The sequence below is a fragment of the Sinocyclocheilus rhinocerous genome, unplaced genomic scaffold (assembly GCF_001515625.1).
Source record: "Sinocyclocheilus rhinocerous isolate Xijiao unplaced genomic scaffold, SAMN03320098_v1.1 scaffold904, whole genome shotgun sequence".
Classification (NCBI taxonomy): Eukaryota; Metazoa; Chordata; class Actinopteri; order Cypriniformes; family Cyprinidae; genus Sinocyclocheilus; species Sinocyclocheilus rhinocerous.
This window is the reverse complement of record NW_015658509.1, coordinates 2,528-16,142: the sequence shown is the minus strand read 5'-3', so window position 1 is coordinate 16,142 and position 13,615 is coordinate 2,528. Positions and strand designations below refer to the sequence as shown.

General features: G+C 35.5%; 1 protein-coding gene across 3 annotated transcripts in view; it reads left to right on the top strand.

The window, feature by feature from the left end:
• The window catches only part of LOC107722286 (latent-transforming growth factor beta-binding protein 4-like), a 44,707-nt gene that overhangs the window by 28,660 nt on the left and 2,432 nt on the right, over window positions 1–13,615 (top strand). For 2 of the 3 annotated variants that reach the window (XM_016530577.1, XM_016530576.1), the window contains 11 exons: window positions 89–217; window positions 5,080–5,205; window positions 5,988–6,107; window positions 6,805–6,924; window positions 8,013–8,132; window positions 9,207–9,326; window positions 9,413–9,532; window positions 9,610–9,729; window positions 10,775–10,894; window positions 11,729–11,848; window positions 12,846–12,965. In XM_016530577.1, the coding sequence (XP_016386063.1) occupies window positions 89–217; window positions 5,080–5,205; window positions 5,988–6,107; window positions 6,805–6,924; window positions 8,013–8,132; window positions 9,207–9,326; window positions 9,413–9,532; window positions 9,610–9,729; window positions 10,775–10,894; window positions 11,729–11,848; window positions 12,846–12,965 (1,335 nt within the window). The remainder of the gene's footprint in view (window positions 1–88; window positions 218–5,079; window positions 5,206–5,987; window positions 6,108–6,804; window positions 6,925–8,012; window positions 8,133–9,206; window positions 9,327–9,412; window positions 9,533–9,609; window positions 9,730–10,774; window positions 10,895–11,728; window positions 11,849–12,845; window positions 12,966–13,615) is intronic. The other variant, XM_016530578.1, reaches the window with a different exon arrangement.

The following is a 13,615-nucleotide window of genomic DNA, read 5'->3' as shown; positions in this document are numbered from 1 at the left end:
AACATTGTCATGTACATTACCATGCCAATCCCTCCGAGAGTTGTCATGACAGAACTGTTTTTTTTTGGCCTTGTGTGTGGTTCTCCAGATGGCCGAGTGTGTGAATCGAGACCTCAGGTGTGCGGTTCGGGGCGCTGTATTGACCTGCCAGGCGGTCGACACACATGTGTGTGTAACACTGGATATATCCTTAACCCTCAGCAGGGCCACTGCCAAGGTATGAACCTGTGAGTTACTGCATGACTTAAAACATGAGAAATAAGCAACACTGCAGACTTCCACTCTCAAGAAGAAAAATATGTATGGTATCTTATCAGTGTACTTCCTAAAAAGGCTTTTAAATCTTGTAGATATTACATGTTTCTTCCACACCTCCAGACCACCTGCCATTTCTCCACAGCATATTTTAGATTGTTTTTACGTAACTCAACAGTATTTGGCATTGTAAAAGGATTCCTCATTTTCTCATTGGTGCATCAATGCTTTTAAGGTCAAAGATCAGGGTGATATTGCTGAGAGGACAGCTAGATCACATATTTATCATCTCTGATTTTCAGCGCTTTAACTGTGTTAATTTGTTTTATGCACATGCATGACTTTGTAATGCGTTACTTGTAACAATAAAAGTTACTTACAAATGAGGAGAAACACAAGCAATTTATCACATTGGAGCCAAAAATATTAGCAGTACCACAATCAGGGTTATTATAGTTACCTAAAAAAAAAAGTTAACTATATATATATGTATACTAAAATGAACAGCTGTATTTTTATTAAGTATATATATAAAAATACAGCTGTTCATTTTTAGTCCATGTTAGCTCAGGTCCATTAATAGATACAACTTTTGATTTTAATAACATATTAGTAAATGTTGGAATCAACATTAATTACTATTAATGAATGCTTCAGAAGTATTTTTCATTGTTAATTTATGTTAACTAATCTAGTTAACTAATGTTAACAAATGGGACCTTATTGTAGGATGCTACCAAAAAAACTTTATAAAAAATTATATATATATATATATATATATATATGTTACTTGAAAAAAATAAACCTTAACTGAAATAAAATATAACTAACTTAAAGTTATTTTATTTAAGCTAATTTTTGTTTAGTTTAAGTACTAAAACAACTAAAACTAAATCAATTAAAACTAATAAATAACAAATAATAAAAACTAGAAAAATATAAAAAACCTAATAAAAATAACAAACACATACAATTAAAACTTTAATGAAAAATTTAAGTGAAAAGATAAAATATAAAAATAAAACCTAATTTAAAATATTAACAAAATGTATAATTGTACATTGTAGTACAACAATACTGACTGTAATACAGAGTCAGAAGAAATCAATGATTAGTCCATGTTCTCTTTCTCTCTCTCCCCCTCACTTCCGGTGTGACTGTTGAGCGTGAGCGTGAGCGGTGAGTGGTGCGAGTGCGGGTGGTGATTGTGAGTGAATCTTTTTTTCTTTTTCTTTCTTTGCTTGGTTTGTTTTTGTTTTTTAAGTGTTTGTTACGGATTTGACTTGTTGGGCCGCGTGCTGCAGTTTCACTGTGCGGGCAGCATGACGGCCCCACGGTCTCAGGTGTTGAGTAATCTCACGCGGCGCCATGGGGTGAAAGTAGCGTCCGCGGTGAGTGTGGAAGACTGCTGTTTAGCTGTAGGTGAGGTCGTGGGGCATGAACATATCATGTCGGCCTCCAGGATGAACAGTGCCACAGTTGTTTTTCTCAGTTCAGTTGATAAGGCAAATGAGTTAGTGGAGACTGGTATAGTTGTCGACAATCTTTTTACTCCTGTACTCCCGCTTTCTATGCCATCTAAGAAGGTGGTGTTGTCTAATGTCCCGCCTTTCGTGAGTGACAAGACTTTAGTGGGAATTTTGTCCCGATATGGTAAACTAGTGTCACCTATCAAAATGGTATCAGTTGGCTGCAAATCCCCTCTCTTGAAACATGTGGTTTCGTTTAGGCGTTTTCTTTTTATGATTTTAAAAGAAGATGAAGAACTCAACTTGTCACTTCATCTTAAAGTTGATGATTGTGACTATGTGATTTATGCTACTACGGAAAAAATGAGATGTTTCAATTGCAGGGAGGTGGGCCATTTAATTCGCACGTGTCCTAGTAAAACAAATGAAAACAGGTCAGTGGCTGAGGATAGTGTGAGTAATGGAGGCGAGTCGGCTGAGGCCGGACCGTCAGACGCTGCTCCGTCGCAGACAGAATCAGGGGAAGGAAAGGGGAGAGATGACTCGAGTCTGTCTGCGAGTGAGAAGGTAACAGCGCAGGTAATTAACCCCGAGAGCGTGGGTGAGAAAAGCATTTCAGCTGCTAGCAATGCTGATACTCTGATTTCTAAATCCGTTATGGAGATAGATGTGCAAAGAGGTGATGGAGCGGTTAATGTCTCGCAGTCCGATTTGCTTTGGGATGGCGTTGATATGGAGACGGAACAGAGCCAATTTAAAGTGCCAACAAAGAGGAAAAAGGCTGGAGATTTACAAGCTGTTAAGTCAAAGAAAGCAGATGTGGAGGTTGGCTATAGTGACGATGGAATGGAAAGCGGTAGCGAGTCCTCTGATTCTAGCGTAAGTTTGTCTCAGAGTGACTTTTCTACCGGCAGTTATGAAGCTGAAGATATTAAACTCTTTCTCAGGGCTACAAAAAACAAAAGAGGGGTGCGTGTAATGGAGTATTTTCCCGACAAAAAACAGTTTGTTGACAAAACTAGGCTTTTCATGTCAGAGGGTTTGTTTACAAACAAGGAGATATATCGTTTAAAAAAGATAGTGAAAATACTTTCGTCGGGTGAGGTTAATGAAGGTAGTGAGAAAGCTTAGTATTATGGCAAGGAGTGTTATGGGTGTGTGCGAGATTTTGCTGTTTGTTTGTTTTTTCTATTTTTCAAACATGTGTGAGGTGAATATTGCAACAATGAATGTGAATGGTTTAAGGGAAATGAAAAAAAGAGCTGAAGTGTTTGAGGTGGTTAAACAAAAAAAAGTTGATGTTGCCATGTTGCAAGAAACTCATAGTGATTTAAGAAATGCTGCTGACTGGGCAGAGGAGTGGGATGGAGTCTCGGTTTTAAGTCACAACACTTCACTTAGTGGAGGGGTTGCCATTCTGTTCGCTAAAAGTTTTATTCCACACACATATCAGGCTGAGGAAGTTGTTAAAGGCAGGCTTTTGAAAGTAAGAGCCACTTTTGAAAACTGCACTTTTGTTTTTATTTGTGTGTACATCCCTACTTCAGCTGTGGAAAGGATGGTGTTTTTAAATGTACTTTGTTCTGTTATGCAAAAATGTTGTGTGGAAGAATACTTATTTCTGGGTGGTGATTTTAACTGTGCAGTGTCAAATTTAGATAGAAATCATATTGAGCCTCATTTGCCCTCTCGTAATCGTTTAATTCAACTTGTTAAGACGCATGAGTTATGTGACATTTGGAGACGATTTAATGGGGCACAAAGGCAGTACACCTGGACTCATGTACGTGACAGTGTTATCTCTTTGGCTAGGTTGGATCGGTTCTATGTTTTTAATCATCAATGTAATATTGTTAAAAGATGTTTAATTACCCCGTTGGGTTTTACTGATCACAGCATGGTACAGTGTTTTGTGTATTTGAGTTTCATCAAACCAAAGAGTGCATACTGGCAGTTAAATGTAAACTTGTTAAGTGATAAGTATTTCAAAGACATGTTTAAGGTGTTTTGGGGGGAGTTCAAAACCACAAAGGGTTCTTTTAACTCGTTACGACAATGGTGGGATTTTGGGAAAGTCCAAATGAAACAATTCTGCATACAATATGCTCAAAACGTCACTAAAGAGACTGCTTTAGTTATGAACACCTTGGAGGCTGATATTTTAAAACTTCAAAAGTTAGCTGAGTCAACTGGTGTCCAAAGCTATTTTGACACTTTGGTCAATAAGAAAACACAGTTGGCTGATTTGCTGGGTTTTAAAACGCAGGGGGCTTTGGTCAGATCGAGGTTCCAGAGTATGAACCAGATGGATGCTCCTTCCAAATTTTTTTTTAGTTTGGAGAAGAAGAATGGCCAGAGTAGGGCCATTCATGCCTTGCGCTCTGAGTGTGGTAGGCTAATGACGGACCCTGCAGAAATACGTAGGAGAGCAGTTTGTTTTTATGAAAGCTTGTATAAAAATGAGCTAGGAGCAGGATATGAGGGTGAAAGTGATTTCTTTGTTGGCTTGCCGCAGATGTCAGAGAAAGCAAATGCTGAAATCGCAGGTGCTTTGAGCGAGGGGGAGCTGTATAAGGCCCTCCAAGGAATGGAGTCTGGTAAGGCCCCGGGGATTGACGGGCTGCCAGTTGACTTGTATAAGTCTTTCTGGGCTGAACTAAAAGAGGACTTGCTGGAGGTATTGAATGAAAGCCTGGCTGAAGGCCGGCTTCCTCTGAGCTGCCGCAGAGCAGTTTTAACCCTCTTGCCCAAAAAAGGTGACCTTACTGACATCAAGTGTTGGCGCCCCTTATCACTGCTCTGTAGCGACTACAAACTGCTCTCCAAAGTATTGGCTAATCGGTTAGCAGGGGTGATGAATTGTGTCATCCATTCTGATCAAACCTACTGTGTTCCCGGCAGATCGATTTTTGATAATGTGTCTTTAGTTCGTGATGTTTTTGAGGTCTCCAAGATGCTTAATCTGGACTGTGGTTTGATTTCTTTAGATCAGGAGAAGGCCTTTGACCGCGTGGAGCATTGTTACCTTTGGAAAGTTTTAGAGTCTTTTGGTTTTTGTCAAAAATTTATTGATTTTATCAGAGTTCTTTATAGTGGCGTTGAGAGCATTCTTAAGATCAATGGTGGTTTATGTGCTCCTTTTAAAGTTTATAGAGGTGTTAGGCAGGGGTGCTCACTCTCTGGCATGCTCTATTCTTTAGCGATTGAACCGCTTTTACAACAAATAAGGGTGAAATTACACGGCATATGCTTGCCAGATTGCAAGGAGAACCTTATTTTGTCAGCTTATGCTGATGATGTGATCGTTTTGATTTCTCTCTCTCTCTCTCTCTTTCTCTCTCTCTCTCACTAATAGACTTAAACGAGTGCCTGCTGACGCCCCGGCCGTGTTCTGTGGGTCAGTGTGAGAATACAGCGGGAAGCTTCCGGTGCGTTTGTCCATCAGGATACCAGACCAACTCCCAGCAGACCCTGTGTGTCGGTCAGAAACATCTCATTCTCTCAGTGCGCTGGAGAAACACTGCCTAAGAGCATGTTTGTAAAATGTCGTGCATGTACACTGTAAAATCCAATAGTTTACCTTACTTAGATTTAGTTAGTTATCTTTACTTAGTTGTTATACTTACTAGGTTTTATTAAGTTACAGCTACTTTCAAGGCAAATAAAACAATTTACTTATTGTTTTGAGTGACACTTACTTAAAATATTCAAGTAGACACAAAGGAACCAATGACATTAAGAAAGCAGTGAGAGGCAGCAGTGCACTAATATGTTGCCAATGTGCAACATAACAAGAAGTCAGAGTTATTTGATTTCAAAGGAAGAAAAGTAATAAATAGGTTGCTTTTAGAACGTGATCTATCTTCTAATTAAAGCATTAGTGTGGTTTTAGTGTGGGTTTATTAATGAACATCATCAAATTTCTCTTTTCATAAATACCCTGAGATGCTTTTATTTGGGTTTATATAATCCTTAAATTGTGTGTGGTAACATGCTAAAGTCACACACAGACTTAAACATTCAGTACGTGAATCACAACAATGGTAACAATTCAATTTCTATGGAGTCAATATTTTTTAGTTACTAGAACTCTTGTGTAAGTAAACCATACTAACTAAGCATTTGTCAGTACAACATACTATTCTTATTTCACTTTACTTCGTTTTTTCAAGGCAATCGGTTTGCATGCTTTTTTTAAGTAAGCCCAACTAATTAGATTTTACAGTGTACTGTAATCACTGATGAGATCGATGGATTCCACAGATTTGGATGAGTGCCGTCAGGTTCCCAATCCCTGTGTTAACGGCCGCTGTGAAAACACACTGGGCAGCTTCAGGTGTTTGTGCAGGACTGGATACAAGCTACAGGACAACAGCTGCATAGGTCATTCAAATCATTTTACCCACAATGCTTGCTTACTTTTTCTTTGCTTTGTACCTTCTAGCACTTTATTTTAGTGACAAAATGTTATATTATCCAATATTTTAAGACATTCATTTAATTACCATTCCATAGTTTGGGGTCAGAACGATTTTTTCTTTTAATGACACATTAAACCTCTGTTGCAAAGCAAAAATGCTTTTGAACCTTCTATTTATCAAATAATCTTGAAAAGCATGCATCACGGTTTCCACAAAAATATGAAGCAGCACAACCGTCTTCAACATTGATAACAATCAGAAATGTTTCTTGAGCAGCATATTAGAATGATTTCTGAAAGATCATGTGACTCTGAAGACTGGAGTAATGATGCTGAAAATTCAGCTTTGATCACAGAAATAAATTACATTTTAAAATATATTCACATAGAAAATCAGCTATTTTAAATTATAATAATATTTCACAATTTGTACTGTATTTTTTAATCAAATAAATGCAGCCTTGGTGAGCAGAAGAGACTTCTTTCAAAAGCATAACAAACTCTTACTGACCCCAAACATTTGACCAGTATTGTATCTGATGACTCAATGAAAATGTACTGCATGATAGGAATGAATCATGCGTTTTCTGTCTCCAAAAATAGTATTTGTTAGGTTTGTTAAATTGTGATTTCAAATCATGTGGTGTTTTGTGCTCTTAGACATAGATGAGTGTGTCGACCCCCTGCGCTGTCCGGGTCAGGAGTGTGTGAACTCTCAGGGCTCTTACAGGTGTGTCTCCTGCAAGCCGGGCTTTGATCTGCTCAATGGACAATGTTCAGGTAACACACTGCACACAAATATCAGCGGATTGACTGTAAATATTTATTTTACAGCAAACTAATCTGTATTAGTCTGCTGTAAAGGGGCCCTGTTACGTTGTGAAAAAGACTTCTAAAAAGATAACATGCTTTAAAAGATGTCAAATGAATGTAATGTTTTCAGACACTTAACTGCATGTTATTTACAATTAAATGAAAATGTATTAAAGTTTAAAATTAATTGAACTTAAGAGTGCTTTTTAATCTTTTTAATCATAATTACTTCTATTGTCTTTGAAATGTGGTTACTAAAAATAAGTTATTTTGAAATAAGTTACTACTGAATGTACTGACAAGCATTTATGATAAACTAAAATATACATTAATATATATTTTGTCATTTAATGTCATAAAGATGAAGTTAGACATAGGTCAAGTTGTGACTTAATGTAGGTCAATATTTTGGCTTTTTACAACTTAATTTCAGCATCAACAAAAACATAGTAGAAATAGAAGTAGATCTTTCACTTGAGATAAAACTAAAAACATTTCATTAGTCAATGTTTAATTTAGTTTACTTGATAAAAATAAATAGAGCTTCTAAAAACGTACTGTTTATTCTCATACATATTTTTTTTAAATACTGCATGCATAATATTTTCTGTTATGTGCTACAAAAAAATTATATTTAGTACATTTAAATTACATATGATAACACACTATAGTTAAAATTATAATCAGGCAATTTACATGTACTTTAGTATGTTAGTCAACACATCAAAATAAGTGTACTTAAAAGCACCACAAAAGATTAAACATAATGATTTAACGTACTTTAAAGTAAAACTTTTAATTTGACATTGTTAAAAAAGTGCACTTTTTTTAAAAGTCTACTTAAGAAACAAAGTCACGAAAGTGTCTCTCTTTAAGTGCACTTACGTGGTCTTCATTAATATTATATTCTCTGCAAGTACAGTTTTCAAAATATACTTTTTAAGATTTGACGTACACTGCAGGTGCACATTCAGCACAATCAAGCAAAGTTATTTTACACAACAGTTTACAAGAGTAAAACCTTTCAAGGTAAAAGCAATGGTTCTCTTCTTCAGATATTGATGAATGTCGCCGGACGCCGTCACCCTGTCCGGATGGCCGCTGTGAAAACACACCAGGCAGCTACAGATGCTCATGTCGAACAGGATACAGATTCCAGGTCAACACCTGTGTGGGTAAGAAGTGTAAAAGTGACTTAAGTCTAAATGATATACGTTTAGATGTAAAGTACGGCTGTTTTCCCGTGTGCATGGTTTGATATGCGTGATGTTACAGATGTGAATGAGTGTGAGGATCCATCCCAGTGTCCCGGACATGTCATTTAATGTCATAAAGATGAAGTTAGACATAGGTCAAGTTGTGACTTAATGTAGGTCAATATTTTGGCTTTTTACAACTTAATTTCAGCATCAACAAAAACATAGTAGAAATAGAAGTAGATCTTTCACTTGAGATAAAACTAAAAACATTTCATTAGTCAATGTTTAATTTAGTTTACTTGATAAAAATAAATAGAGCTTCTAAAAACGTACTGTTTATTCTCATACATATTTTTTTTAAATACTGCATGCATAATATTTTCTGTTATGTGCTACAAAAAAATTATATTTAGTACATTTAAATTACATATGATAACACACTATAGTTAAAATTATAATCAGGCAATTTACATGTACTTTAGTATGTTAGTCAACACATCAAAATAAGTGTACTTAAAAGCACCACAAAAGATTAAACATAATGATTTAACGTACTTTAAAGTAAAACTTTTAATTTGACATTGTTAAAAAAGTGCACTTTTTTTAAAAGTCTACTTAAGAAACAAAGTCACGAAAGTGTCTCTCTTTAAGTGCACTTACGTGGTCTTCATTAATATTATATTCTCTGCAAGTACAGTTTTCAAAATATACTTTTTAAGATTTGACGTACACTGCAGGTGCACATTCAGCACAATCAAGCAAAGTTATTTTACACAACAGTTTACAAGAGTAAAACCTTTCAAGGTAAAAGCAATGGTTCTCTTCTTCAGATATTGATGAATGTCGCCGGACGCCGTCACCCTGTCCGGATGGCCGCTGTGAAAACACACCAGGCAGCTACAGATGCTCATGTCGAACAGGATACAGATTCCAGGTCAACACCTGTGTGGGTAAGAAGTGTAAAAGTGACTTAAGTCTAAATGATATACGTTTAGATGTAAAGTACGGCTGTTTTCCCGTGTGCATGGTTTGATATGCGTGATGTTACAGATGTGAATGAGTGTGAGGATCCATCCCAGTGTCCCGGACAGGAGTGTGTGAACTCTCAGGGATCGTATCGCTGTGTGTCATGCAGGCCTGGATTTAGCCTTAAAAACAGAGCATGTTCAGGTAACAATCCATTTCAAATCACCAGCCAGTCACGATCCTGTGGAATACGAACAGACCGTGAATGTAGGATGGTGTTGTGTGTCTAGATATCGACGAATGCCGTCAGACGCCGTCTCCTTGCTCTAACGGACTGTGTGAAAACACGCTTGGCAGCTTCAGGTGTGTGTGCAGAACCGGCTACAGACTGCAGGGCGGCTCCTGCACAGGTATGAGCATTCATGCAAACCAGTTATTATTAATGACTTAAGCGCTGTGACTCATGTGTGTGTGCGTGTGGACACAGATCTGAATGAGTGTGAGGATCCATCCCAGTGTCCCGGACAGGAGTGTGTGAACTCTCAGGGATCGTATCGCTGTGTTTCATGCAGGCCCGGATTTAGCCTTAAAAACCGAGCATGTTCAGGTAAATACAACAAGTCAAGTCACCTTTATTTGAATAGCGCTTTATACAATATTGATTGTGTCAAAGCAGCTTTACAACACATCTGGACTGAAATGTAACCATGAATGGACCATTATAATTATAAACCTGGACATGACCTTTATAACAACCAAAGTAAACTGTTATCCTGATGGAAAAACCACCCAAAAAATGATACTTTGGACCAACTTAAAAATGACAGCCAAATTGATTTGTTTTTCTCCAATTATATTTATGGTTTGGTTCAAATTTTGATTTATTATTAATCAAACATATTTATTTTTCCAAAGGCAAAAACCCTCATACAAAGTAAAATATAATTGATTATAAAGACCACTGTACTTAATCAATATATACAGTGGTGTGAAAAAGTTTTTGCCCCCTTCCTGTTTTTTTAATTGTTTGCATATTTGTCACACTTAAAAGATTCAGATCATCAAACAAATTTTAATATTACACAAAGATAACCTGAGTAAATACAAACTGCAGTTTTGAAATTATGATTTCATTATATATATACATACATACACATACATACATATTTTTTTTTTTTTTTTTTTTACTAAATTTCACCATAAACAAAAGCTACATTAGCTATGATATGAGTAGAATTGGAATTTTCACTTTCTCAGAATTGGAGTTGATAACCCGAAACATGGAGTTTTTATCTCACAATTGGTGGTGGAAACAGGCTTCCATAGTTATGTGCCAAAAAAAATAAATAAATAAATAAATAAATAAAAAACATTAAAAAAGCATACAAAAAAAATAATTTCTGCAGTCAGTAAAGTAAATGACACTGTCATTTCACTTTTTTCAAATAAATAAATACATAGTTCTGATTGAGCTAGATGGTCTACCAGGTTGACATCAGCCATCATCAACAGCTGGAAATCCAGTTGATCAACCACCTAAACCAGCTTGAACCAGTTTATGCCCAGCTTCAAGCAGCTGAAGATCATCTGAATCTGTTTTTTGCTGGATTTGAAGCCTATTGTATAATGAGTGAGTAGTTTCTGTGTCTCAGATATCGACGAGTGTCGCCAGACTCCTGATGTGTGTGTTAACGGCCGCTGTGAGAATAACATGGGCAGCTACAGCTGTGTGTGTCGCCCTGGATTCAGACTGGAGAGAAACATCTGCACAGGTGACCAAACCGTCAGAGCCGTTTTACTGGACTAAACCTTCTCAAACTCATCATGTGCATACACTTTAGTATGTATTATGGAAATAATGTACTTTAAAAGAATACTGTATACTTAATTGTGAACTGGATTTAATGTCTTCAGAAACTTAAGTGCATGTTATTTACAAATAAATGAAAATGTATATAGGTTAAATTTATATGAAATGCAATTAGCTGAACTTTAGAGCTTTTTTGGCCCACTTAAGTAGGACTTCAGTACATCTTTATATGTAATTTCATAATTACTTATATTGTCTTTAAAATATGGTTAAAGTTACTGCTGAATGTGCTGTCATTTTTTTTTTAAATATACTTAAATGTCATTTCTATTGAACCTTGTATGTCATGTTTTTAAATATAGTTGTAATTACACATTTGTAATTTAGAACATTTAACGTTCTTCAGTTAAAATGATAATCAAGTACTTTACATGTGCTCAACACATCTAAATAAGTGTACTTCTGTAAAGCACGACAAAATATTTAAACACTTATTTAAAATGACCTTATATTAAAAGCTGACATTATTACAAGTGCATTTAAGTCTACTTAAGTGTGTTTAGAAACATAGTCATTAAAGTCACTTAAGTGGCCTTTTATTTAATTAATATCATATTATCTGCAAGTACAGTTTTTAAGTATATACTTAAGACTTGTAGTGCACTACAAGTGCACATACAATACAATTAAGCACACTTCTTTTTCACAAGCGGTCATTGCCAACTTCACCCACAAATGTGTTCCATTCATGAACTACTGTTTGGATGGTTCTGGTTTGTTTCTTATCCTGTTCCAGACGTGAACGAGTGTGAAAATGAGCTTCAGTGTCCAGGAAAAGAGTGTGTGAACTCGGTCGGCTCCTTCAAGTGTGTCTCCTGTCAGCCGGGCTTTGAGCTTCTTGACGGCCAATGCCAAGGTATCACTTTCGTTAACAAATAACATTGATTTGATATGAAAACAATAAAGGAAAGTGGATATTTATGTAGTTTTTAATGCAATTATGGGACACAACGTCACAATTTTTAATCAATCAATCAACATTTATGTCTGTAGCACATTTGAAGTTGACCACAGTGCTTTACACTATACCAAAATGACCACATAGACGCATAATAGAGAACTATGAGATATTACATTGATGTTTATGGTTGGTGTTTCTGTAAGTGATTTCAGACACTTTTCTAACTTTCTAACCACATGCCTTCTCTCCAGAAGTTCTCTCCAGAGTCACATTTATATAGCACATTTATGTTTTTATTTATATTTATAATAGTGGCTCAGTGGTAGAGCATTAGGTAGCAGCGCAAAAGGTCATGGGTTCGATTCCCAGGTTGAAGTTGACCACAGTGCTTTACACTATACCAAAATGACCACATAGACGCATAATAGAGAACTATGAGATATTACATTGATGTTTATGGTTGGTGTTTCTGTAAGTGATTTCAGACACTTTTCTAACTTTCTAACCACATGCCTTCTCTCCAGAAGTTCTCTCCAGAGTCACATTTATATAGCACATTTATGTATTTATTTATATTTATAATAGTGGCTCAGTGGTAGAGCATTAGGTAGCAGCGCAAAAGGTCGTGGGTTCGATTCCCAGTGAACACACATACTGGTACAAAATGTATAGTCTGAATGCACTGTAAGTCGCTTTAAGCGTCTGCTAAATGCATAAATTATTAATTATTAAATTATAGTGAATTCATATCCATTCAAAGCAGCTTAAATGCATGGTTCGGTGTTACAGTGTCTACATTTTAGCAAATCCAATGTTAAAAATCTTAAATGTGCAAAATGTTTCTGACTCTTTTTTTTTGTTATTGTTTGTTATTTCACAGAGACTGTTGTGTATGGGAGTCTGGTATAGTAACGGGTTTTGAATGTGCACTGTGTCTCCTGTGTGTTTTCAGATATAGATGAATGCAGTCAAAACCCCACGCGCTGCACTAATGGCCAATGCATGAACACTCCTGGCAGCTTCAGGTGTGTGTGTGACCTGGGCTTCAATCTACAGGACGCCACATGCACGGGTAAGAGAGCTCTAAAACCATAAAAAAAAAAAAATTGTATTTGAAATCCGGGTTATTATTGTTAACTAAAACTAAAACCTAAAAAAATTGTTATTTGAAATTAAATAAACTAACTGAAATAAAATGTTAAAAACGCAAACGTATTTTATTTGAGCTTGTTGTGAATGCTAATTTCTAATTTTCATTTAGTTTAACTTGGTGAACTAAACTAAATAAACTAAAACTAATAAATAAAAAATAATGACAACTATATACATATAAAAATTACAAAAACACTTTAACACTTTGGTTAAACTTTAACCAAAATGAAAGGGAAAACAGAAAATATAAAATAAATTTGAATTAAAAATATTAACGAAAATTTGTATATGAATGATACGAAAACAACATTGCTTGAAATAAAATAAATGCAAAATTAAATTAAATTAAATTAAATTCATAAAACTAAAACTTTACTAAAATTTTAACCAAAATTAAAGTGAAAAAAGAAATTATAAAACTAAAATCAAATTCAAAATATTAACAAAAAACTATAATTGCATATCAATGATCCTAAAATAACACTACTTGAAATAAAATAAATGTTAACTGGGGGGGGAAAAAAAATGGCCTTGGAAAGTAGCTGGAAAAAAAAAAAATTATATATATAT